This window comes from Cyprinus carpio, chromosome A12, assembly GCF_018340385.1.
Source record: "Cyprinus carpio isolate SPL01 chromosome A12, ASM1834038v1, whole genome shotgun sequence".
Lineage (NCBI taxonomy): Eukaryota > Metazoa > Chordata > Actinopteri > Cypriniformes > Cyprinidae > Cyprinus > Cyprinus carpio.
The window spans coordinates 25,612,251-25,639,308 of record NC_056583.1 but is presented as its reverse complement, the minus strand read 5'-3'; the positions used below and the strand labels follow the sequence as shown (position 1 = coordinate 25,639,308).

Sequence of the window (27,058 nt, the reverse complement as noted above, 5' to 3'; positions counted from 1 at the left end):
TCTTCGTAATATACATTTTATTCACACCTGATACATATTTACATAAAACATGGACATAAGCCATGCCTGTTTTCAGAAATCACACCAGCACTTAGAAAATGAGAAAAAAAATCACACGTGCATTCAGGTGCATACATTAGATTTGATTACTAATCTATAAATACAAGTGCCTCAATTAAACTTAATCATTTAACCTTTAACAAGTAAAAAATTATAATCTCAAATGAGAAAATAACAGGGCTGAACATCTGCAGGAATCCCAACATAAAGGTCTATTATCATCATCAAGATAATAAAAATCATCAGTCTTATGCTGATTCATTCATCAGATCATCATTCCTGCAGCTCGTTTCAATGGTAAACACTGTTAAACTAAAAATCCCAAGAGGAGCAGCACAGCTGGAGATCTGCAGCAAACGCTCATTACGCTCGACGTCACAGCCTTCCAGACACGGCGGCGGTTTATAAGGCCACAGGGATGTGGAAATCAGGATTGTCGAAGAGCAGAGGCCTGCGCGGGGGACTGGGCTCCTTCGTGGCGCTGTGTAAAAGTTTAAAGAGTCCAGTGCCGATGTTCATGGGGATTCCCATTATAATGCACTCAGAGACACCTGCAGAACCACAGCAAGACAGAGCAATGAGTTCGAAGAGGACAGCTTTACTTTAAAATAATATATATATATATATATAGATATATATATATATATATATATATATATATATATATATATAATATATATATATATATATATATATATATATGAAGAAATAAAAAATATAAATATAAAAAAAATAAAATAATAATAATAAATATAAAATGATTAAAAAATGTAAAATTTCTACTAAATTGCAGGGTTAATCTCACTTTTCTACATCTAGGAAACTAACGTTTAATTTTCGCACATTAGGGAAATTAGTAATAAAAATGTTTGCATTAAGGACTGTTTCAGATTTTGCAGCCAACGCATTTCTTATTAAATGCTTAAAGCATTATCATTATGTATAAATACTTTAAGACTGAAAAATGTCAAATAAATAAATATATAAAATAAATATACAGTCAAACCAAAAATTATTCAGAAACCAGATATCATTTTTACACTAGAGTTTATTTATGTAAGTGAGGAGGATAACAAAATAAAGTAAACTGTGACATATACCCAAAAATTCTTCATACAGTGGAGTACCAGTAAAATTGAAAAAAGTTTGATTTGACACTTTGACCTGAGCATGTTTTGTTACATACTTTTCTATCAAAGTTATCTGACATTATCAAGATGAATTTGTATTGAGACAATTTAACTCGAGTGATAACCATTTTCTAAACTACAGCGAATAAACTGTGATAATGTGAGAAATGTTGAAGGTGTCTGAATAAATTTAGGTTTGACAGAATGTAAGAAAGAGGAATGTGGTGAATTAGGGGTGAAAATGTTGAATGGAAAAAATAAAAAAAGGTCCTAAAAAGCTTTATATTATTTTTTTATAAGACATAAAATATATATAACGTAAATATATTGTAGAAATAATTATAAACTGTGTGTGTATATATACATATATACACATATACATACATATATATATATATATACACACACACACACACACACACACAACATAAAAGCCAATGAGCCTATTATCATCATGAGGACAATAAAAAATATCTACGAGCTCAGTCTTACATCATAACAGCAATTCAACATGTAAATAAATTAGATTAATTAATATATATTCATATAAATATACTATTTCAGGTGTGTTTTCAGGCGAGTCATTGCTCATGAATGGATCTTCTCCGTTGTGTCAGTATGTGTGTTTCTGCTCGTCACTCACCGCAGACCGAGTCTTTCTGTCCGAAATAAGCCGCGTCAAACAGATGATCGGCAGTCTTCTCGAAGGACGCCAGCATGAGAACACTCTCCTTCATCTTGGCCAGACCGAAGCGGGTGATGCCCAGAATCTCACCCTACGACCCAAGAGTCATCGAGACGCTCTCATCTCAATCAGTCATCAATGCATCACTGCTTCACAATCTCCTTCAGCAGCTGGACTCAACTCACCTTATAGGACATGAGGTCCGCCAGCAGCATGACGTGTCTGCGGTCGATGCTCATACCGTGGTTTACCATGGTGTACTGGATCTCGTTAATGATGGTGGACCTCGCCGCTTCGATGCCTAACGTCCTCTCGACCTGAAAAACACAAACAGATCATCAGACTGATATGAATAAACATCTCTACACACGACATACAAGCTGAACAATAACCAAAAAACAAAACATGCTTATGTATCAGCTTTAATGCACTTATCAAAACAACAAAAGTTTGGGTTTTAATAACAAAAGAAGTATTTAAAAGATATCATTTAACTTTTCAAAATCTGTTCAAATACTTCATTTAAATGTCAAAGAACATTACAATAAATGTGAGTTTTTTAAATAAATAAGCTTCTTCACAAAATCTGTAATATTTTGCTACTGTTTGGAAGCAGAAAACATCTGGATACGGTTTGCGTTTTCTAACCTTGAAGTCAACATTAAGCATAAAATAATTAAGGTTGCAAAGGGGCGGAAGATTTCCAGAAACGTTACAAAAATTTGTCAAAAAAAAAAAAAAATCCAAAAATACTGGAAAACTTCCAAAAAAAAATTCTGTAACGTTTCCAGAAATTTACCGTAAATGTTCCACCACTTTGCAAGTGTGAAAAAGAGCTGAGAATTGAACAAATGGTTGTAGTGTGGCTCAGATTCAGACAGGATTCACGTGTCTGTCGATTAAGGGATAAATAAAAGCTTCTTCCTTTTACATATTAGTTTTAGGTTTTTGTTGGATGTGAGTATTGTGTTTCATTCAGAAGATATAAAAAAACAAATTAAAAAAAACATTAAAATAATGAAAAATAAAAACAAATAATAAAAAAAGTAATAAAATTAATTAATAAATAATATAAAATAATTTTAAAAAGTGAAAAATCTTAAATTGCGCTGCTAAAAACTACCAAATTGCAGGGTGAATATCACATTTCTACATCTAGGAGAATAACATTTATTTTCGCACATTAGGAAAATTAGTAATACAATATTTTTGCATTAAAAACCATTAAGGTTGTAAGTGGTGAGAAACAAGTCTCGTATTTCATTCAGTAGATATGATGCCATCTGCAGTGTGTGTGTGTGTGTGTGTGTGTGTGTGTGTGTGTGTGTGTGTGTGTGTGTGTGTGTGTGTGTGTGTGTGTGTGTGTGTGTCTCTGACCGTCGCTACCTCGTATGTGTTGTTGGATGTTGTTCTGTTGCCGTTGACGCCGTGTGTTGCCATGACAGCCCTGAGATTATCTCCCTCCACCAGCAGTTTGAACTTCTGTTTGCCGCTCTGTTCATCGATGTGAATGACAGCACGCGCCACCTCAGGGATGCCCTGGACCACCACCTGCACACACACACACACACACACACACACACACACACACACACAGATCTATTAACAGCTGACCGATATATTTGCCACACACTAATATCTGGCTGATTTTTGGCTATTGTGAGGTGATCAGCTGAAAGCAGGCCCTGCGTTTAAACTTCTCCTTTGCTCGATTAGCAAACACACACATTTTAGTTAAAGAGAAATTTTGTAGCATTTTACAACAGTTCAATCTGTTAACATTATTTAACTACATTAGTTGAGAACTAACAATGTGTGTAGAGCATTTAGCAATCTAGGTTTGATCATTTCAATATTCTGTAATTTTCTAAAAGTTATTTCTATTTAGCTTTTAATTTATTTCAGTTTTAGTAATTTTAGTATTTAAACATTTTATTTCAATCTAGTTTTGTTCATTTCCATATTAAGTGTCATTGTTACTCGTTTTTTTCTTTTTAGCTTTAAACTGACCGTTTTAATTTTAGTAATTTTAATGCTTCAACTTTGACAAACGCAGATGACTTAAGATGAAATAACTTAGTGTTATTTTAGTATCATTTTAATACTAATATGGTATTTAATAATTTGAATTAGCTTGTTTTTTTCAGATTGCATTTTAATTTTAGAAATGTGCTTTTCTCATTTTTATTAGTATTTTTGACATTTGTTTTGCGTTAATTTATTTCAGTTTTTAACTTTAACTTTGACTTTATTATTTCAGTTTCATGTCAATTTTTTTTTCATCTAATATTTATTGTTTTTTTTTTTTTTTGTTTGCTTATTAATTGTTAGTTTGTTTTAAATACAATGTTTGTTATATGATATTATATTTTTTTTTTTTATTTTGATTAATTAATAAATGCATTTTGAACAAATTATAAATTAATGAACAATATATTTCTAAATGTACAAAATACTGTAAAAAAAAAAAACTTCACTGTTAAACTTTATTAAGTGCTATCAATTAATATAACAATATAAAAGCCAGTGTTTAGTGTTTATTGTTTCGATATGCTGTTTAAGTGATCTTTTGTATGTTTCACAAAGTGTCTCCAGGTTATCCGCCATCATAATTCCCTTAATATAATCCATGCACTATTCAACAAAACAGAGAATCTGATTTGCTAATTAAAATTGCATTGCATAAAGATTATATCGGTCACTCTGTTCTATGGTTTTCAGCTTCCGCTACTGGAAAGCTTGTGACTATCATGTCAGCGTACAGAAGTCTGTGTCAGGACTGACCTTAGGGAGCAGCTGTTTGAGCGACTGCAGGACGTAATACATGGAGCTCTTGCTGTTTTCTCGGGGAGTCACACAGACCACGGCCTCTCCGTGAACCGCGATATCGCCCGGCTTAACCCGCAGCTTTGACGTACAGATGGAGTAACGCACCGTCTCTGCGTTCACCTGAACACAACAAAACAACCACATGACTCTATAACCCTCTTCAGAGGAGGATCATCACTGTGTGTCAAGAACATCCATGATTTAAAATCACTCTGCCGAGAGAGAGAGAGAAATACAGTAATGACAACAGCAGCACTATCAATATAACTGAGTGACAATCCAGAGGCTGATAAAAACACTGATGCTGGAAGAATCATTTTGAGCTCGTTTGTCATTAACAGATAATTACGATCTATCTGCCGTTACCTCCAACCTCAGGAGACGAATCCTCTCCAGCGACAGCTTCACCAGGATGAAACAATCATCAGGCAGGAAAACCTCCTCGATGTACTCGGAAATCTGACGGAAACGATCAATCGATTCACTGATTAATATAAAAACAACAACAGAAAATAAAAGGTATCCTACTTCTTCTGAAAGCCTTATCATGACTTTATATTCCTCTGAAATGTTTGGAACAGTTTCTATGACGTTAAATATGAATGAAAGGCATTTCGATGCAGATTCCTGCAGTTCGGACCGACTCAGATCAAAGGTTATTCTGCATCCCTCCATGACAAACAATCTGACACCCATTTCAATCATGCGCACACTGATTATAAACGCAGGACGATCTCTCATGCCACAGGCCAGAGAGGTGATTATTTTCCCACACTGCACTGCATTTCAAAAACAAATGCATTTTCTAAAGTTAAAGTGGTGTTTTTTCATGCACACACACAAAAAAAAATCTAACCACATGATCCTAGTGCATTCTGGATGGTTGCCAGGGTGTTGCTAAGGTGTTCTGAGTGTTTTTAATGCATGGCTATGTGTTTGGCATGATCTTTTGGGTGGTTGCCAGGGCGTTGTTAAGGTGTTTTGAGTTTATTTAATGCATTGCTCTGCACTTGGCATGGTTTTCTGTGTGGTTGTCAAGGTGTTGCTAAGGTGTTCTAAATAATTTTAGTGGAGACATAACGTTCTGGGTGGTTCTTAGTGCGTTGCTATGGGGTTGCTAAGGTGTTCTGAGTGCATTAATGCATTGCTCTGCAGCGGGCATGATTTGGGTGGTTGCTAAGGTGATCTGAGTGTTTTTAATGGATTGCTACAGTATGTGTTTGACATGGTGTTCTGGGTAGTTGCCAGGGCGTTGCTATGGGGTTGCTAAGGCGTTCTGAATACAGTAATGCATTGCTCTGCAGTTGGCATAGTGTTCTGGGTGGTTGCCAGGGTGTTGATAAGGTGCTCAGAGTGTTTTTAATGCATTGCTCTGCAGCGGGCATGTTTTGGGTGGTTGCTGGGGCGTTGCTAAGGTGTTCTGAGTACATCAATGCATTGCTCTGCAGTTGGCATGGTGTTCTGTGTAGTTGCCAGGGTGTTGCTAAGGTGTTCAGAGTGTTTTAATGCATTGCTTTGCAGCTGGCATGTTTTGGGTGGTTGCTGGGGCGTTGCTATGGGGTTGCTAAGGAGTTTTGAGTGTATTTAATGCATTGCTCTGCAGTTGGCATGGTGTTCTAGGTGATTGCCAGGGAGTTGCTAATTTAATGCACGTCTAATTCAATCAGGCGCATTTTAATTTCACTCCAAACAGGAAGCATGGGTAATAGCAATACTAATGCAGTATTAATAATCAGCAGAAGTCAAACTCTGTGTGCATTTGTCAGAAGTGAAATTTTGTGTATGTGTCCTTTGTAGAGCCGAGCGAAGTCTGGGTCATCATCGGTATCCAGGTTGGCACTTATGATGGGCGTACTGAGACACAGAGAGACTCATTAGGAATAAGAACTGGGGTTACTGCAGCCATTATTCATCAGTGAAGCGTCAGCAGCAGCAATCACGCCGGAGCTGCAGGCTAACACTCCTCCACCTGACCGAGGTGACAGGTGGTCGTTCACCCACCGCCCGCGGCGCTCGGCTCCAGGCTTCTGCCGCTGATTGACAAATAAGTTTTCCTCCTTCAGGGGTCGAGATCAAACTTCTCATGAATTGATGGCACTTGTGTCAGCCGCTGCACTTACACTCGCCTGCACATCAATAAGTCTAGAAATTTTGTATTTTATTTTGTGGAGGTTGTTTCAGGATTTTTCTCTGACAGGTCAATTTCAGGTCTGTTTAAAGGATTTGAGGCAGGCTTATGGTTATGGTTTATTATAAAAAAAAATCCTGCAGTGTTTACTAATACAGTGGCATATCAGACGGTAATACCGTAGCACATTATCATACTTATGTACCATAGTATTTATATGGTACTCAAAGATATATCAAAGAACAGTGCAGGAATAAAGAATAGTCGTATAATATTATATATATAAAAAAAATTTGAGATATGGACAGGGAGCAAAACATAAAATATATAAATACAATAATATTAATTACAATTTATAAAAAATATAATTATACATTATTTATAATTTTTATTTAATTAAAAAAAAGAATAATAATTTTATTTATACACTTTTTATTTGTTATGTTCATAGGCTTGGAGTTTATAAATTTATGTTAATAGTATTGGTGTTTATTTTTATTAATTATAATTAGTTATGAATATTTTTTTTTATTTTAATAAGTTATAAAACATTTTTTTTTAATTCTTATGTTCATAGGCTTGGAGTTTATGATTATGAGAACAGAGTATGTTTTTATATTTTGATTTATTTTAAGAACATGTTAATTTATTGTATTTGGTTTTAATGTAAGATGATTTTATTTTGTGTGTAATTTGTTTTAGTGTTGTGTTTGGAACTTTCTGAAATAAAATAAGTTCAAGTATTAAAACGAAAACTGGAATAAAAAAATGGAATAAAAAAATGCCAATTTCTAAAATTTAATTATCAGTTTGAAAGTTCAAAATTTAATATATATTACTATAATTTTTAATTTTTAATTATGAATTTTTTATTAATTTTTAATTTATTTTATTATTTTTATTTTTTATTATAATATTTACTATAAAATATTATGACTTTTCCAAGCCTAGAAAACATAATTCCCTGACTTTTCCAGGTTTTCCAGGAGTATCAGGGTTTCTGAAGTCACCTGATGTTTTTGGACGCATTGATGATCTCTTTGATTCTCGGGACTCCCAGAGTGATGTTCATTATGGCGACTCCAGCGAAGTGAAACGTCTTGAGGGTCATCTGAGTCCCCGGCTCCCCGATGCTCTGAGCACACAGCGCCCCGACGGCAGAACCCGGCTCCATCTGCGCCCTGAGCGTCATACAAATCACATTAAAACCATTTCCATCTCACAATATCGGTTAAATCATCTCAGGATCTCATTTTAGTCATTAAAGTCATTGCATAAGCGTTATACAACTAGAAAGAGCCTGACGTGGTCAGTAATGCTGCAGCTCTTTCTGCCCGTCGCAGCAGCAGATTACTCACTTTATAGTAATTGAATGAGCGTTATGTGGTTAGTAATGGTGTGGCTTTTTCTGCCCGTCGCAGCAGCAGATCGTTTCGTCCACTGTCCTCACCTCAAAAATATTTTTTTTGTCCACCCCCCCCTGCAAGGTTGTTCTAGAAAAACTTCCTTCGCCCGCTTTGGGTCGGAGTGATTCTGTCCAACTGGTACAGAACTTTAGGCTGCAATGAATGAGAAAACAGGTCGTCAGACACAAGCGCATACACACACACACACACACACACACACACACACACAGAGTCCCATATGAAGGCTGAGCTCTCACCTCTGTGTTGTTTCCGTTATCCGTGATTGCCGTATTGGTTCGCGTGGGTGTCTTTTTTATTTTCTCCGAAACCGTTTTAATGAACTTTCTGATTTCCTGGAATTTAACAGATTTTTTAAGCAATCAGAAACATTTACAAGAACACAATGAACCTAGAATGCAATGCAGAGTTTATTAACTGCAGCAAAATCATTCATTTAAAACAATTCAGCATTGCACAAAAGTAGGAATACTATATTATTGGATTAATTTGACAGAGCCTATCAAGAATGCCAAAAATCACCTCAAAATCAAAAGAAAAAAAATTACTTATAATTCTTTCGTATAACTTATTTTTAGGACCATTAGGATTTGATGCATCCAAAATCTCATTACTGTAATACAAAACAATAAATAAATAACTAAATTTAAGTTCTTGAAATACCTAAAATATCTAAATAATGTAGTATTTATTGTACAGACTTTAATCTTTACCATTGTTAATATTTTTAAGTTATTGTTGTTCCTAAATTTTAACTAAAACTATTACAAATATTTTTTGAAGATTAAAATAAATATGATAAAATATTAGATAAAAAACAAACTTTACACACTTTATTAGAAATGATAATTAAAATTGTTGCCTTACAAACTAATAAATACAATAAGTTTAAGAACTAAAGTTTAAGTACTAAAATTTCTTAAACTGGAATAAAGCTAGTCAGCAATTATATATATATATATTAATATATATATATAATATATATGATATATAGTATATATATGAATATATATTAGATAGATATATATAATATATATTATATTTTTATTTAATTTTAATTTTATTTATTTATTTATATTATAATATTCTTTTAATAATTAAATTGCCAAAAGCAAATAAGAAAATTAATAAACTAAAATTGAAAACATAAAAATGAAAGCAAATTCGAAATATTAAAAAAAATACTACATTAGTATAAAATAACATTAATATAACAGTGATTTATAATAAATAAATAACAGTATTTCCAGACTACATGATTTTCATTAATGTATTACAGTAAAGAGAAAACATCTGAACAGTCACAGTAAGTAATAAATACCTGGGGGGGGAAATACACTTAATTATCATGAAAATAGTTTTAAAAAAAATCAAATAAAAAAATAAAGTAAAACATGCGTTTCATTTGCTTTCAGCAAAATAATCTGTGGTGAAATATAAAAATGTCACTGACATCCAGCCAGTTATATATTATAATGGTGCAGTGAGTCACAAAGAGAATGAGGCATAAATACACAAATTCACATAAACCTGAAACCTGTTTGACTGCCAGTGTGCGTCAGGATTAGTGTGTGTAGATCAACACCAGCACAAGTTAAAACACTGGTTACGACTGTAACGCATGCTGAACTAAACACACATCTGGCTCCCGTATATTGAAATGAATAAACTGACACACACGTCATGCGTGCTGTACTGTACCTGTAAGTACTTGTCACTGCCAGTGTCTGTCAACGCTTCAAACCAAACACACAGACACTGACCACATCAAATAAAAATAACCCACATTAAAACATTTAAATCCAGCACTGACTTTAATGGCACAAGTTTAACCCTTTTGGAATGAGCTTCATGTGAGAGATTTGTTTGACACCATGCATGTGTTGGTTAAATGCATCAGTGCTGCCTCTCGTGAGCACAATAAAACCACTCGTGTTCCTTTACCAGAGACGAGTGCGTTCTACACTTCGAAAGAAGCGCCTTGATGAACTGAGCATTCAAAGAGTGAAGAAGCTTTCAAGGCTTTAAGAGGAACTGCATCAAATGAGAAAGGAAATGTTTTTTCTTTGTATGTTCTGGCCTTGTGTGAACTTCCGTCAGATTGTCATTCATCACTGTTCTATAGTTTGACAGATCGTTCGAGTTCGGTGGTCGAATCATACACTCGGGATGTGGGTAAAATCAGAGCCGTGGATCATACTAAACATGTTAAACTAGGGAAGCATATTAATTACCGTGAGATAAAGGAGCAATTCAATGAGTTAAAATGAGTCCTCATGTTGCTTCATTTCTTTTGTAGTCAGGCAGAATCACAAAACCTATGAATCGTGAATTGAATCATTTTTCAGAGAGTGAATATATTCAAACAAATTACATAAAATAATTGAAAATAATTAAAATAATGAAAACCCATATTTGTAGACGTTTTAATAACTGAATGTACTTCACTGTTTAAACTTTTTACAAAAGTTTTTTTTTTTTTGGGGGGGGGGGGGGGGGGGGGGGGCGGGGGGGGGGGGTGGGGGGGGGGGGGGGGGGGGGGGGGTATTATTACTATTTTTAGTCACAAATTACAATTTATCAACATTTTCTTCCAAATAAAACACTTTAGAGTTTGACATAACTATAAAAAATTTAATCAAAACATTTTGATGACTTTTCCAGGTCTAGAAGTCACTATTTTTATCATTTTTGGAGTGTTATAACAACATTTTATTATTATTATTATTATTATTATTATTACCTCACAAGTCACAATTTAGGCACTTTCTTCCCAATAAAATATTTTTATATATTATATTACTAATATATAATATCCATCAATAATAGTTCATATAGTCCAAAATAGTTCATATATATAACATATATATAAAAATTATATTAATAAATAGATCATAAATACTATTGTTAAAAATTTTTCAGGTCTTTTTAAGGTATTGTTTAAAATTCCTTTATATATAAACACAGGTTTTCCAAAGCTGTAGGAATTAAAAAAAAAAAAAAAAATTTTTTAGCCGTTTAAGATTATTAAGAAAGCTTATTTTGACTAATTTTAATCATCTTGCGGATCCCTGGTTGAGAAATACTCAAGTCAGTTGCAGTCTGTTCCTCACACAACGTATCATAGGTTTGTTGAGGTTTTTTTCTTAAAAGAATGTTTTATGATTTGTTTGGCATTATCTGCTCACTGTCTGACGTCACTGTATGAAAAGAGCAGCGTGAACATTCAGCTAAACATCTACTTTTTATGTCCCACTGAAGAAATAAACTCATAAGGGTTTGGAACGACAGGCACGAATCTCTGTAGACAAACGAGCATCGTCTCACCTCCAGAAACGTGTCTTTACAGCACAGGAAGTCTTTTCTCTTCATGATGGAGTCGGAGGTTAAGATCAGCTCGTTTCTGCTCAGCGCAGGCTCACCCGGACAGCTGTGCACCGACTGAGAACACACACCACATCAGCGTTAGAGTAAACACACTCTTTAACTCTCAGATTCAGAGAAGTGAGAGAGAAAATGACTCTTCAGCGTTCCCGCAGAGTGTTTCTATATCCGTTATTAGACCCCACAGAAAGCACTAATCATGTTTCAGAACGTGAATGGAGACGAAATAAGGCAGCGGTGATTGTAACTGATGGGCAGCAAGTCTCTCATTTCACATTTGAGCAGAGACGTCTCAATCCCAGCATCCTCTCTGATTACTCACACGCCAGCAGAACCGCATGACAACAGAACGAACTAGACTTCAGTTTCTACTACATGGTGAAAATATGTGAAAATATGAGACGATATGTATATCATGTATTGAAAATATTTAACAACGTTAATAATAATTTTTATGATTATTTTTATTATTTTTTAATCATCAACACTACTACTACTACTAATAATAATAATATATGAAATTTATACATGTACATTTTATTGATTAAACATTGAGAGATCAAGAGATTTTTTCCATGTTTTAATTTTAATTTTTTTTTTATTAATTGCATGTTTTATTAATTAATACCATGATTTTAATGCTTAATTTGTATTAAATCATAAAACACAGAATCCAAATAAATTAAAAACAAACAATTTGTGAAAAACAAAATAGATTATTATTGTTAAAATCATATAATCGCAATCATATAATAAAATGTTATTTGTTATGTTATCTGTTTTTTATTGATTTTTTTTTATTTTTTTTTTTGTTTATGTACTATATTTGATTAAACCATTGAAAAAAATTTTTTTGGACAAAATTAAAAAATGTTAATCATCCATCTATATATTTCATGAGGAACAGCTTGAACCATAAAAAATACAAATTTGTCACTTAAATTTGATCATACTATGATATGATAAGTTTTATGAATTTAATTGTTTTAGACATGATTTTTTTATTATTATTAAATTAAAACAGTATTATATTTAATTAAAATATTTTAAAAAAAAAAAAAAAAAACAATATATATGTATATTTTTAATATCATCTATATATATATTAATGAGTAATAGATGAACCACAAAAAAAAGTAAAAAAAAATTAAATAAGAAACTATTTGTCACTTTTATTTTTGGTTTTGATCTGTTCTATGTACAAAGCATCATAGAGAGATGAATACTGGTTAATACTTTAATGTAATAAACACGCTGGTCTACGTGTGTGGATTATAAACATCTAACGGGGTTTAACCGGGGAATAATCTTTGACGTACTCTGATGTTGTCAAGGACTCTTCTGAACTCCAGCGGTTCGTCTTTTCCCTCCATGGCCGCGGGGTCGAGTCCGTCTCCGCCGTAGATGAACTGTATGATGTCACCGGTGGAGCTGCGCACCGTCAGATCGTACTGAGAGCACAAGTCCTCCAGAGACTTCACCAGACGCCTCTGAAACACACAAACACTGCTCGTTAGTTATTCATTACTTACAGCAGATCCCACTAGAAGAGACTTCCAGAATAAAAAAAGGTTAGTTTTGAAACCCTATAAAGACACTGTACTATATTTGATGAGCTGATGTCTTCGCAGAAAAACCTGTCACGCACAATCTCCTCCACGTCTTCTGTCTCTGATTGATAGTTTAGAGTTTAAAGCTCTTTTAGTCTAATTGTACAAACGTCAGCTTCAGCTCGAGCTTCACGTGTCAAATCTTGAGTGATTTTGATCAAGTAAAGGTCAGAATAACTGCAGTAATATCTCCAGATGAACTCTTACTGCCTGAAGCAGCTCAGCTTTACTTGATTCTCCATCAATCATGTTTTTAGAGTCTCAAATCTGATCCTCAGGATCTTTTGAGGAGCGTTTGTTTCCAGAAGCTTTACTTTCACTGGTTCCTCAGCGGAGGAATGATCTTCACAAGCCTCCAGAACATCTCACATCTTCTGAGGAGCCTTTATTTCTTCATCTCTCAATCACTGCATTATATGTTTGGATCATTTCAATCTCATCTTACCAAGACACATCATTGGAGATTTATAGTGACGACTGATATTTATAGCATTTTATGTCAGTATCTGCTCTACTGTTATAAAGATTGCATTGATTTACATCACAAGCAGCAGAATTTCATCATAGAAATATCAGCATCTGCATCAAATTGAATATTTTTTTGCTCAGTTTGAGCAGTTTTTCTCCTTTTTTCTATATTTTTAATATTTTATTATGAGGAAGAGAATGATGGTGGAGATATTATGATACACAACATAAAACATATATGCAATCTTTTTAAAATGTTTGTAAAAATATTTTGTCTAAAGTTTCAACTGACTAACATCATTTCATATGTCAGGCTTTACAGGTTTTTTGTCAGAGTTTACATGCATGCATAAATCTGACACTAGTATTAATTGCATCATTATACAAGAGGCAAACACACCTGCATGTATCCGGTCTCCGCTGTTTTTACGGCCGTGTCGACCAGACCTTCCCTACCAGCCATAGTGTGGAAGAAGAACTCAGTGGGGGTCAAACCAGAATAAAAGCTGTCTGCCACAAAGCCCTTCGCAGCAGGGAGCTGAAACATAAAAGAACAATCACACAAACATCATGCTTTTATTCCACACAGCCTTTGGTCTGGGTCTTCTTTAACCTCAGATAGCTTTTAAAGTTCTGAAGCGTTTCCTCAAACCCAAAAGATAAAATATCCATTACATGTCTTGGGTTTTTGTGAGTTGATGCCAAGATTTCAATGAAAAAGGACAATTAGTGCATGTGCACCGTGGACTTTATAATGCAAAGATTGCTAGCAGTTAATTGAATAAGGATGCATGCATTATTTCAAAATTTGGAAAAACTAATTAAACCGTGTAAATCTACTCAAAAGCTACTACAATCTCTCCTGTGCACACAGACGACTGCTTTTTAATAAGAAAAGCATTTATTTGAAATCATCCCAGCAGACAGAGGACAAAAGTTACTGTAATTGAAGAATCACTCATGCATGCAGAAAGAAAGGGATAAACAGAAGAAAAGCTGCAGATTCGAGTGGTTTGTTCTTACTTTGGAGTGCTTTTCGAAGTGAGGCAGCGAACGGTTCTCAAAGCCGTCGGGGACACGAGACCCGCTGATGGCCTGCTGCCCGACGCACGCGATCATCTGTGAGATGTTGATGAAAGAACCTGGAGACGCAGAGATTATTATACAGTCATTATCTGTGCCTCACAGCCTGCACTTCCTTCATGAGTTCTGAACTTTCTGAAGAGAAATCGCCTTCTGTCAGTAAAACTTCAGTCAGAGGAGATTCTTTATTGAATCTGACACAAAAGACAAAATAATTTATCTGATAAAATTAATAAAAAAATTGTATTTCAACTGTATACTAAAATTATAAATGCATATAATTCATAAATATTTTAATATAAAAATATATGATTATATAAATTCATATACACACACTACTTTGTATTATTTATATATTATATATTTTAAGTATACTTAAACATATATACACACACATAAACAACTTTAAAATACTAGTAATTAATCCTAACAAATACTAGACAAAATGCTAATAAATTAATCATTTAATTTTATAATCTATTACAATTCTGAGACATATATTTATTTATATCTTAATATAAAAAATTACATATCTTTAATTAAAACTTTTAAATGACTAATAATTAATACTAAAAGTAATTAAATTACTAAATTAATTTAATATATGCATGTTATATAATCTATATTTAAAAGAAAAATGAATATATATTTTCATGTAAAAAAAACACTAAACCTTAAGAAAGGTATGCCACATTAAATGGACCACGTCTGTCCATCAAATCTTTCATTGGGATAAAAATGAAATGTGTTATCTACTCTGAGGTCCATTAGGGAGGTTCTGGTACCTTTGGATCCACACAGAGCCATGATCAGCGGACTGTTGCTTTTGTCCAGTTCTCTCAAACACGCACTGCCAGCGTGATCTCTGATGACGGACAGCTCCTTCAGGATCAACGCCTGGTTTGAATGCAGATTATATAAAAAAAATAATAATAATTACAAATAAATAAATAAACAAATACATCAAAAATGATTATTTCTATTTAAAATAATAATAATAATAATAAGTTTAAAAAGCTATAATAAATATTTTTTTCTTTTTTTTATTATTTTATTAAGTTTTAATTGCTTTAATAATAATAATTGTGAAAAATGAAAGACTGTTTTGTTTTCTCTCTCTGACCTCCAGCGTTTCCTCTGCGGTGCAGCCCGGCTGCTGCTGTAACCTGCCCGTCTTCAGGGCTTCGATATACTCGTCACATTTCTTATAGCCAGCGTCCAGTAGTTCCTGTTTGGCCTTCAAGAGTCCCTGTCCAGGCGTCACGTCTCCGATCCCGATGGAGAAACCTCGATTCGCTGCAACACAGGAGTCACAAAAACATCACGACTTTAACCAAGCAACACAACCAGAGAAATCAGACCTGACACGCACACACACACACACACACTCACACACACTCACAGAGGTAAACGGGAGCCAGACGGGCGAGGCGTGACATGGCATCCGCGGCCTCCTGCTGACCCCAGTCTCGCAGCAGGATGTAGAAGATGTTGTTTTTGGATCCAGATCCCAGAGTTCCTTTATCCATACTGCCACACATCAGCTCACTGTTCTGGATCACCACAACTGCACGCACGCACGCACGCACGCACACACACACACACACACACACTTCACATTTTTCTGAACCCTAAACTGTTTATATTAAAGTTCCCTCGTATTAGGAGGGTTTCTCATCCAGTGAACTTTTTTTTTTTCCAGCAAATATTGAAATCCATTTTTATTTCTACATTTAATTTACATTTTTCAGAATTCTTTTTTTTTTTTTTAATTTTTCTGCATTCCATTTTTTCCCCTTTTAATTTTTCTGCATTCTGTTTTAATGGTAAATTAACATTTAGTAATCAAAAAGCAAATCACTTTTACAATTTAACAACAATTTATTAAAAGTTCCACAAAAATAAAATTTTTGGAGCTCTATGAAATGAGGCTTATTTTTCCCAAATTCTGTTTTATTTTTCTCAAATTCCACGTTTCCCATTTTTATTTTATTTTTTTATCCCATTTTAAAGGTTTAATTGAATTTCAATAATCAAAAAACATGTCTAATCAACTGAATTAATAAAACTTGAATAATTTTTTACATTTTTACAGTAATAGGGCCCAATGAAATCTTTAATTTTTGCAGAAATTCTATGTTGCCTGTTTTCATTTTTCTGGATTAAAGATTTAATACAAATTTATTATCAAAAACGGTGGTAAACAAACGCAGGCATAAAACATAAAAAATTTAACGAATGTCTAAAAATATAATTAAAATTCAAGTGTGCTGAACAACAGACTTAATTGTGTAATATTCACAAGATTCTCCAAATGTAATGTTACTATTATTATTACTACTACTACTTTGAGAAGTAATATATTTCTGTCACAGTTACTTCAAGTTAAACCAAACATTTATCTTGGCTTGTGCTAAAATTGCTCGATTCCGTAACATTCTGTGTTATTCAGGAAATTCCATGAACCCCTCTGAGTTTTTCACAGTGCAGCACTCACAGGGCTCTACGAATGTAAGCATATGTGCTGTATCTAGCGCTCCCTGCTGTCGGCTCACTCACAGGAATCATTGTGACACAGGTCCTCCCCTTTACCGCAGTACTGTTTGCCTTTGGTGCGCAGGTTGGCCTTCACCGGACAGCTTCTACTGGGCTTGAGTATGAGACTGAAGATCTGCTTCCCCGTCCACAGCCGGATCGGCTACAGCAGAACAACACAGTCACCGTCACACTCACAGATCAACAGCACTACACTGACAAAACATCTGTGCACAACTCTTAATAAATTAATAAATTAACATAACCTTCAGGAAATGTTGCTCATAAATCTAAAAAAAATTACATAAGCTGTTTTATTGTCTAAGTATTTTAGATTTGGTTTGACATTTTTTTTTTTAAGTCTGAAAAAATATTACAAATGTTGATTTTTATCTATAAACAACAATGTAATTAAATAATAATGAATATTTTAATAAATTTAATGAAGATGAAAATATATGCATATAAAAATAATAATTATTATTATTTGTAACAATAATAATACTTTCTCAAAAGGTGTTATAATTATCATTATTATTGATAATTATCAGTATTTAATTTTTGATTAGTTGCAAGTAACTGAAAGATTCTCAGTAGGAGACAAGTGAGAATAAATGCTGATTTACACATAAATAAATAAATAAATAAATTTTAACAGATATTTTATATGAAGTTTGACGCTTTTGCTACCTCTGAATTTTAGATGTCTGAATACTTTACTGAAGACTTTCTAGCAACACATTAAATGCAATAGACATTTTAAAATATTAACTTAATAAATAATTGAATAAATAAAATGCATATACAAATAAAAATGCTTTTCATTATTATTCATAAGAAAATTTATAATTATTAATATTATTATTATCATCAGCATCTTATTAGTTGCAAGTAACAGAAAATGTTGTCACTCAGTAGGGGAAAGTGAAATCAAATGTTGTTTTGTAGTTATTGATAAACTTATACTGCCCATAAATAATGAAAAAAAAAAAAATAATAATAATAATAATAATTTAACAAGTTTGAATAGCTGAGCTTGATGCAGTCACTAACATTTTTTGGAAAAAGAATGACTTTGATTACTTGTCTCTCCACCATACTGTAGAAAGGCTCCAAATGATGTCACTTCCTGTATTCTAACATGGATATATCAAAAATTGAATCTAATAGTTAAAGAAAAAAGCTTATAACTGAAGTTACACGCTGTGAGCAGTTATTACAAAACTCTTGAGAGAAAAACGTCAAATAACCTCCAAAGACAGAAGCAATTTAAACAGGAAATGGTCTCTCCGATAAAGAACTTTACTTTAGTCTAAAACCACTCCAGACAGCCTTTATGAGGAGAGAATCAGCACCGGAAACCTACAGGTGCAATTCTGTCATTTCCCCCCCACTGAGCATCAAATGATTCTTTATGCTGGACAGAAAGAGAGAAAGTTCATCACCTTCAGAATCGCAGGCGGCGGGAGGGAGATCTTGATTCTCTCGTCTTTTCCCACCAGGATGGAGGCCACGATCTGACAGGCTTTGGTTCGGTCGAAGAACGTGTCTTTGAGCGTGAGCAGGTACGCACCTGTTACACAAACACACCTGGACATCAGCGGTCTAACAGCGCCATCTACAGGTGAGACATCAGATGCAGGATTCTGATTGGCTCAGGAGGAAACACAGGCAGCGCTCACCTGTGAGGAAGTCCTGAATGGCTGCGATCAGCGGCTCTCCGTTTCTCGGAGTGACCAGATTAGCCTTCGTCTACGAGAGGAACACAGAAAGAGGGGTTTATTTCATTATCAGACGGCGTTCAGACGCTGTGATGGATGTGGTCTCTCTCTCTCACCCCCATGAGCACGAGCGCTTCAGCTTTAGCCTCCTCCGTCTGCGGCAGGTGGAGGTTCATCTCGTCTCCGTCAAAGTCAGCATTGTACGGTGTGCAAACACACTCATTAAAACGAAACGTCCGATGAGGTTTCACGCGCGCCTGGAACAGAACACAAGAGACTTGCACAGAAAGCCACGGAGTTCATGAACTGATTCACAAGCTCTTCATTCATCTATTTTTGAATCCATCTGGATATCGATAAGTTACAGTACATGTCAGTTTTTCTTAAGCAAAACAATTTTCTCAATTAATGTTGTAGATTATAAAGGGAATTTTTAAGATATAATAATCAAGTATCAAGTTTTAAATGAAATAATAGATTCTACCAGTTTTATTTTATCAAGATACTATTACAGTTTTTATTAATGGTTTAAATTAGTCTTTATTTTAATATTGTCCACTTTCAGTTTTAGTAATTTTGTTATGCGTTTTTGTCATTTTTAATAGTGATTTATTAATTCTATACAGTTTATTATTTGCATTTCAGTTGTAGTTTTAGTTATTTTGAATACAAAGTTAAACTAAATGAAAATTACAAATGTTTCCTTGGCAACTAGCTGAAATTAATTTTTTTGTTACTCTCGGTTTTATGGTTTATTTTTAGTTTAAGTGAACTATAACAACCCTTGTTTCTACTCCAATTTGTTGTTGAGATATATATTTTAAGATGGTGATTCATAAAAACTAGCTTTCGTCACAGATTTATTCAAATGTACATTAAATAATGAAAACATCACAGGTTAAGAACAAACATAATGAATATGTAACGTAGTGCGTATATTTACCAAAATGCTCCTCTCTAGAGTTAATTTTTTTAGCAAACTAATCACTTTACGAAGACTGAACGTCTTTTCTGAGGCAAACGTGACGTTACGCGACACACTGTTTACAAACTGTCCATCCATCCAAAGATCAACTTCGAAATGCAAGAATCGATATCGGTTCATCAATTAAATCAATTAAACAATATTGTCAATTCAGCCCTACAAGGCACTTTCTTTGTTTCATCAGGACAATTTAATCATCCACATAAAAAGAAATAGTGAGAAACAATTACTCACAATATGAGCCATGATGCTGAGTTTGTGCAGAGACGGCTGCCGGTTGAACAGAACGATGTCACCATCAAACATGTGTCTCTCAACCACGTCACCGTACTTCAGCTCCTGAGCCATCTTCTCACGATTACCGTACTTCAGAAACCTGAAACACACAGCCAAGACAAGACAATGATTTATACCATCAAAGTATTTCGGAGCTGCATTGAAGTGCATCACTATTTTAATCTGTGATCCATTCTGGAGATTGACACTGTTTGGAAAAGAGCAGCACGAGCATTCTGCTAAACGTCTGCTTTTGTGTTCCACTTAAGAAAATTAAATCAGATCTGGTTTGCAGTGACATGAGAAAGAGAGTAAATGACGAGAGAATCTGCATTTTTGGATTATTTTTGAGCAAAGAGTAAAAGGGGAGAATAGAGAAGTGTGTATTTGACCTCTTCATCTGCATGTGTCTCTGCTGAATAAAATTTGCTCCCGGATGAACGTCAGGGCCGTTACGCACCAGCTTCCTCATCAGCTCAATGTTGGCTTTATTCACCTGAGAGAAAACACACCGACTTCATTATTATATATTTGGCCAAATTTGGAGGAATATATCAAAAGTACAATTAATAAATACATTTTTATTCCATGTCTTAAATTTTAACAGTAAACCTCTAATGGTGCAACACCATGTTTGCCAAAAAAATAAAAGGAACTGTTAAATTTCCATTTGATTACATTTTAAAAGATTAATTAAATCGTTAATGTTTTATGCCTTCATTTGATGACCACCATTTGTGATGATAAATTCATATTAAATGATATCCAGAAAAATTAAAACAAATGACAACCGAATTTCTGAAAAATAAAACATTTCATACGGGCCTATTATTGGATAAATAAAATTAATTAATTAATTAAAATTATAACGTTTAATCAATTAAATTGAGCATTTTTTTTTTTTAATAATTACAACTGAGTTAAATCATTGATTATTCAAAAACCAGAAAACCCCCCCAAGATAATTTCATGTTAAATAAATAAATAAATAAATAAAGTTTGATTTAGAAAAGTTTGAATTCAATTGAACAATATTTTTATTTAAACACATTAATGAAAATATTTATTAAAATGGAAACCACAGAACTTGGGGAAAATTCAATTAAATTTGGGAAATTTACTTTAAAACTTATTTTTTGTTAAACTTTTAATAAATAGCATTAGACTGAATATGTCTCATGAGCTCAATTAACTAGACGTGCTTTTTAATTATTAAATTTTAGGTAACACTTTACAATAAGGCTCCATTAGTTAATGTTAGTTAATGTATTAACTAACATAAACAAACAATGAACAATACATTTATTACAGCATTTATTAATCTTTGTTAATAAAAAAAGCAGTTGTTTATTGTTAATTCACAGTGCATTAACTAATGTTAACAAGCACGACTTTTGATTTTAATAACGCATTAGTAAATGTTGAGAATGCTGTAGAAGTATTGTTCATTCTCACACTAAAGTAGTTAACTAATGTTAACTAATGAACCTTATTCTAAAGTGTTACCAAATTTAATTTTACGGAAATCCAGGAAAATTAAAAAGCAAAAACTGAATTTGAGAAAAATCTGAACAGATTGTATAGGTCCCACGAAGTAAACGTTATTTTGCCAGCTGTTTGACTAAATCTCTCTCAGATCCACAGCATGTTTCAGCTCTGACCTTCTCCGGGTAGGTGAGGATTTTGGCGACGTGCACCGGTACAGCGACCTCATCGATCCTCAGGTTCGGGTCGGGAGAGATGACCGTTCTGCCTGAGAAATCCACTCTCTTTCCAGACAGGTTACCGCGAAACCGCCCTGAAAACATCAAAACAAGGCAAGCTGCTGTGACACATGGATCCAGGAGGCGTCCGCTGTCAAAACAGCCCAATATAACCCTGCCATTTCTTCAGAGACTCGTGGGAAAAGCTGGCTGTTCAGCGCAGCCCTTGAGCTCTCAGCAGCTCGTACCCTGTTTTCCCTTGAGTCTTTGCACGAAGCCGCGGGTCCATTTCTTGGGTGCCATATTGAGCGGGATGCCCGACAGCTCGCTGTTGATGTAGAGCGCGCACTGGAGCTGCAGGAAGTCCCAGTCCTCCATGATCATCTGCGTTTTGGCTCCTGTCATGCGGTGCTGAGGGTAAACACAAAGACAAGTACGCCACATTCACAAATGTATTGACACATGCATGCAGTGAGGAACAAATTACCCTATAATGATACCACCATATTATATTTGATACACAAATCTGTAAGGTCTCTAAATGATCAACATGATTCTGTCACACACAATCTCCCACGCCTTCTGTCTTCTGATTGATTGATAGTTTACTTTTTTAATCAAGTAAAAGGTCTTTTAGTGTAATTATACAAATGTCCAGCTTCAGCTCGAGCTTGACGTGTCTTTCTGCTGTCAAATCTTTACCTATATAAAGTAAAGGTCAGAATAACTGCAGTAATATCTCCAGATGAACTCTTACTGCACTGAAGCAGCTCAGCTTTACTTGATTCTCCATCAATCATGTTTTAGAGTCTCAAATCTGATCATCAGGATCTTTTGAGGAGCGTTTGTTTCCAGAAGCTTTACTTTCACTGTTCCTCAGCGGAGGAATGATCTTCACAAGCCTCCAGAACATCTCACATCTTCTGAGGAGCCTTTATTTCTTCATCTCTCAATCACTGCATTATATGTTCGGATCATTTACATCTCATCTCACTGAGACACATTATTGGAGATGTAGAGCCACGACTGATATTTAGATCATTTTATGTCAGTATCTGCTCTACTGTTATATAAAAACATTTCACTGATTTACATCTCAAGCAGCAGAATTTCATAGAAATATCAGCATCTGCACCAAATTGTATAATTTTGCTCAGTTTGAGGCAGATTCTCACTCTAGCAGACTATATGAGCCAGAAAAGCCTGATGGAGCAAATATGATACAAAACATACAACACATTTGCAAACTTTTTTAGATTTGTAAAAAATATTTTGTCTAAAGGTTGAACAAAAAATATATATTATTTAATCTGTCAGGTTAATAACCTCCTAATTGGTCAAACTTGCCACAGACCGGTCAAATATTTGAATATAATAATGCAAATTTCGTTTATTACAAGTTAAAACTACTCACTGTCTGATGCCATCATGTGACTAATAATGATAATCATAAGATAAGATTAATCAAATGTAATTAACTAGCTGTCTGTGAGAACATTCCACTAAACAAAGACTGACGATTTTGTCCAACAATCCTTTATGAATCCCAAAATTAATTTCAGACAAATGCATCTGGATTGACTTGATTAATAATTTGGTATAAAATAATTTACATTTTTAGCTGACGCTTTTATCCCAAGCAACCTACAAATGTCTTTATTCAACTAAAAATGGATGTTTATCACATTAATCAGCCAAAATATTTCATATGCATCCAACTTTGACCGCAACAAAGCTTGCATGGTAGATCTGTAACAGCTAATCAACAAAATCTCTAATAATTGTTAATGATCATTATTAATTAATCACATCTGTTTAATGCATCAAAATAACTGTTAGTTGCAACCCGGGTTGCTGTCCTTTACAGCTCGTTTTCCTCAGCTGTGCGGCATCTCAAACAAACCTGAATCATGTGACCTGCGTACCTTCTTGATGACATCATTGAGGAAGATGATTTCCGTTAACTTCATGGTCAGATCATCCTCGTTGGTGCCTGACTTGAGGTCGCTGACGACGGAGGGCCGGATGCAGAGGGGCGGCACTAACAGACGTGTCAGGATGAGGTCAGCGGGTTTCCCAGATTCGGGATTCATCAGCAGAAGAGGAACGTCCTCGTTCGGAATCCTCCGGAAAAGATTCAACGCGACCAGAGGATTGAGGTTTTCCTGGATGACGAGGAACAAGAATATTATATCAGACAAAACAAGACATAATTTAATAAAAACCACTATTTTAAGCTTGACTAGTCCTCTGATTGGTGGATACTGACCTGTGCTCTGGTCAGGAGTGACTCCACTTCTTTATTGTGCTCGATGGCGATATCAAAGGACTGGAGGAAATCTGACACCATGGGATCGACGACCTTCTTTGTGGTCTTGTACTTCTCATGAATGATCTTCAGCAGGCCACATTTCTTCACAGGTCCTGGAGAGACATCACACACTTACTAGTTCAAGCTGCTAATAATAAATAATCAATGCAGAAGAGTACGGTACGCTTCACCAATCTGTCGTCTTACCGTTAAATGCGTTGCAGTGCACACACGTGGTCTTCTTCCTGCATTTGTCGGAGATCTTCTTCTTGAGGCCGCGCTTCTGCAGGTACGCCAGTCCAGGTCTACGCAAGTAATCCAGAAACTGAAGCTTTTCCTCTTTGGTGAGAAGGATGTGAGAACACGTCTTACAGATCATCTGAATCAACACAAATACAAATATAATGAAGTCAATAACATAGAATAATACAAAAACTTTATTTAAAGTACACTACTAATAATACAAATCATTATATTACATTAATATATTAACGTTTTATACGGCATTACAATAAAATGCTATTACAAGAATACAACGCAAATCATGACAGAAATCTGAAATAACAATCTGATTAACATATAATTGTATTATTATGATTTATACAGTATTATATTTATAGTACACATAATACAATATAAATACAATATATCATACAATACATATTAAAAATTCTAATAATTTACATAGTATTATTATTACTTCTAGTTTTTGTGGCATTTAATATAAAACGAAACAATATAAAGCATAATAATCTAATTAATTAAAAAATAATATTTATATATTAATATTAAATGACATTATGATTCATATTGTGTTACTTATTATTATTTACACTTCTAGTTATTAAGGTATTTTATATTGTTCACACATTATGTTTGTATTTATCAATAAAATAAAATAACAAATGTATAAATCCTAATATTATAAATCATTTATACAGTATTATATTTATAGAATTATAAATGTATAATATAAACTAACACACAATACAATATAAATACAATATAATAGTACACAATACATAATAAAAATTGATAAAAAATATTCACATTCCTATAATTTACATAGTATTATTATTACTTCTAGTTTTTGTGGCATTTAATATAAAACTAAACACAATATAAAGCATAATAATTTAACTAAAATATTAAAAAATATGTATATATTAATATTAAATTACATTATGATTCATATTGTGTTACATATTGTTATTTACATTTCTGGTTATTAAAGTATTTTATATTATTCACACATTATGTTTATATTTGTCACTAAAATAAAATAACAAATGTATAAAGCCTAATATTATAAATACATAATATGGAAATAAATCCTAATATTATAAATATATATTACATTTAGACATTTTGCAGATGCTTTTATCCAAAGCGACTTACAACTGGGGGATACATAAAGCAATTCTTTTAGGCATTGTTTAAATAAGTACGAGCTAGAAAGAGAAGGAATAAGTAAAGAGTTTTTTTGTTTTGTTTTTAAATTTAGCATGAAGTCAAGTAGCGTCGAAAGAGGTGAGTTTTCAGCATAATTTAACATGTGACAAAAATCTAGATGTGGCCATATATTTCAATATAAATGCTATGATGAATCTGACACATCCTGTACTTGCCTGCAGGATCCCAATAATGGCTTTGAAGTATCCGACGTGAAAGCAGGGCAGCTCCAGGTCCAGATACCCGTAGTGACCGAGACAGTCGGCCAGGTTCTTCCCGCAGGTCTCACACGGTCTGTCCTTCTCGCTGGTTCCCTGAACAACACAGACACGATTAGGCCTCTTTTAATCAGTCATCTTTCTGTTTTATTATTACAAATGTAACGTTCATATTTGCTCAGTCACCATGCGGTGGTCCAGGACTCCATACTGCAGCGGTGTGTGGCTGGTGTCTTGGCTGTACAGGTTCTTGCTGACCACCTGAATATGAGCTTGTTGTCTCATCTGCTCTGCTGACTTCATGCCAAAACAGATGTGACTTCTGATCAAACGAGAGAAACAGACATCAATGCAGCTTTTGCGTGCATGAACACAGTCATATACACACATGCACAGTCAGCTAGACAGCTAATCAGCTAGTTAGATAGACAGGCTAGCATATATTCGTGTGTCAAGTTGTGATGAAGCATGTTTACCCTGCATGCAAAACTCCAACTTACATCTTTTTGGCCACATCCGTCTCTCTAAACTGCTCCTTCACCATGACCGCGGCGCGTTCACGCAGTCAGCGTGGGATTACAGGTAAATAAATATTTATATAGTAATAAATGCGTAAACTGAAGTGTTTGATGAAGGTCTGATCCTCCTGCCACATGCAGCACCGCTGTGACGTCAGTGCGCGTCCACGCGTCTCTCATCTGCGCTCAGCGCCACCTGCCGACGCGGAGCGCGCTCGAAAATACATTTAGAAAAACACATTTATGTGTATTCCTGGATATAAAAATCACTTACATGTAAAGTAGTACATTTATATACTTTTTGCAGCATAGTTGTGTGTTTTAAATGGTACGGTCAATGTCACTTTTAGAAACAACCAGTAGATGTCACCGCTTTCTTATTTACGTTAAGTTATACAGTGACAGATTCAGGTAAAAAAAAATAAAAAGTAAAATACAATATAAAAATATTTCCACATATACTCATCAATATTAATAATAATAATAAAAAAAAACATATATAATGTAAAGGAAATACGATAGCGCGCGAATACGGTTC

At 34.1% G+C, this 27,058-nt stretch overlaps 1 protein-coding gene across 1 annotated transcript; it reads right to left on the bottom strand.

The window, feature by feature from the left end:
* polr3a (polymerase (RNA) III (DNA directed) polypeptide A) lies at positions 1-26,725 on the bottom strand. Its single transcript, XM_042768183.1, has 31 exons — positions 26,503-26,725; positions 26,189-26,324; positions 25,961-26,098; positions 24,540-24,711; positions 24,291-24,445; positions 23,947-24,186; positions 22,270-22,432; positions 21,980-22,116; positions 20,711-20,814; positions 20,277-20,418; positions 19,174-19,314; positions 19,019-19,088; positions 18,782-18,909; positions 17,361-17,499; positions 16,204-16,368; positions 15,925-16,097; positions 15,587-15,698; positions 14,742-14,860; positions 14,119-14,256; positions 12,960-13,130; positions 11,584-11,697; positions 8,496-8,591; positions 8,349-8,391; positions 7,843-8,050; positions 6,462-6,558; positions 5,071-5,163; positions 4,660-4,824; positions 3,262-3,426; positions 2,061-2,192; positions 1,834-1,966; positions 1-611 (listed from the first exon to the last, which is right to left on the bottom strand). Exons 1-31 carry the CDS (start codon positions 26,544-26,546, stop codon positions 463-465), a joined length of 4,182 nt encoding a protein of 1,393 aa, XP_042624117.1. The 5' UTR covers positions 26,547-26,725; the 3' UTR covers positions 1-462.
* Between the last annotated feature and the right edge of the window lie 333 nt (positions 26,726-27,058).

Coding starts and splice junctions, on each gene's coding strand:
- polr3a (XM_042768183.1), bottom strand. CDS start 26,546: ATGGTGAAGGAGCAGTTTAGAGAGACGGATGTGGCCAAAAAGAT. Junction 24,187..24,290: donor CACTCCTGACCAGAGCACAG/GTCAGTATCCAC, acceptor CTCGTCATCCAG/GAAAACCTCAATCCTCTGGT. Junction 2,193..3,261: donor CATCCAACAACACATACGAG/GTAGCGACGGTC, acceptor TGTGTTTTTCAG/GTCGAGAGGACGTTAGGCAT.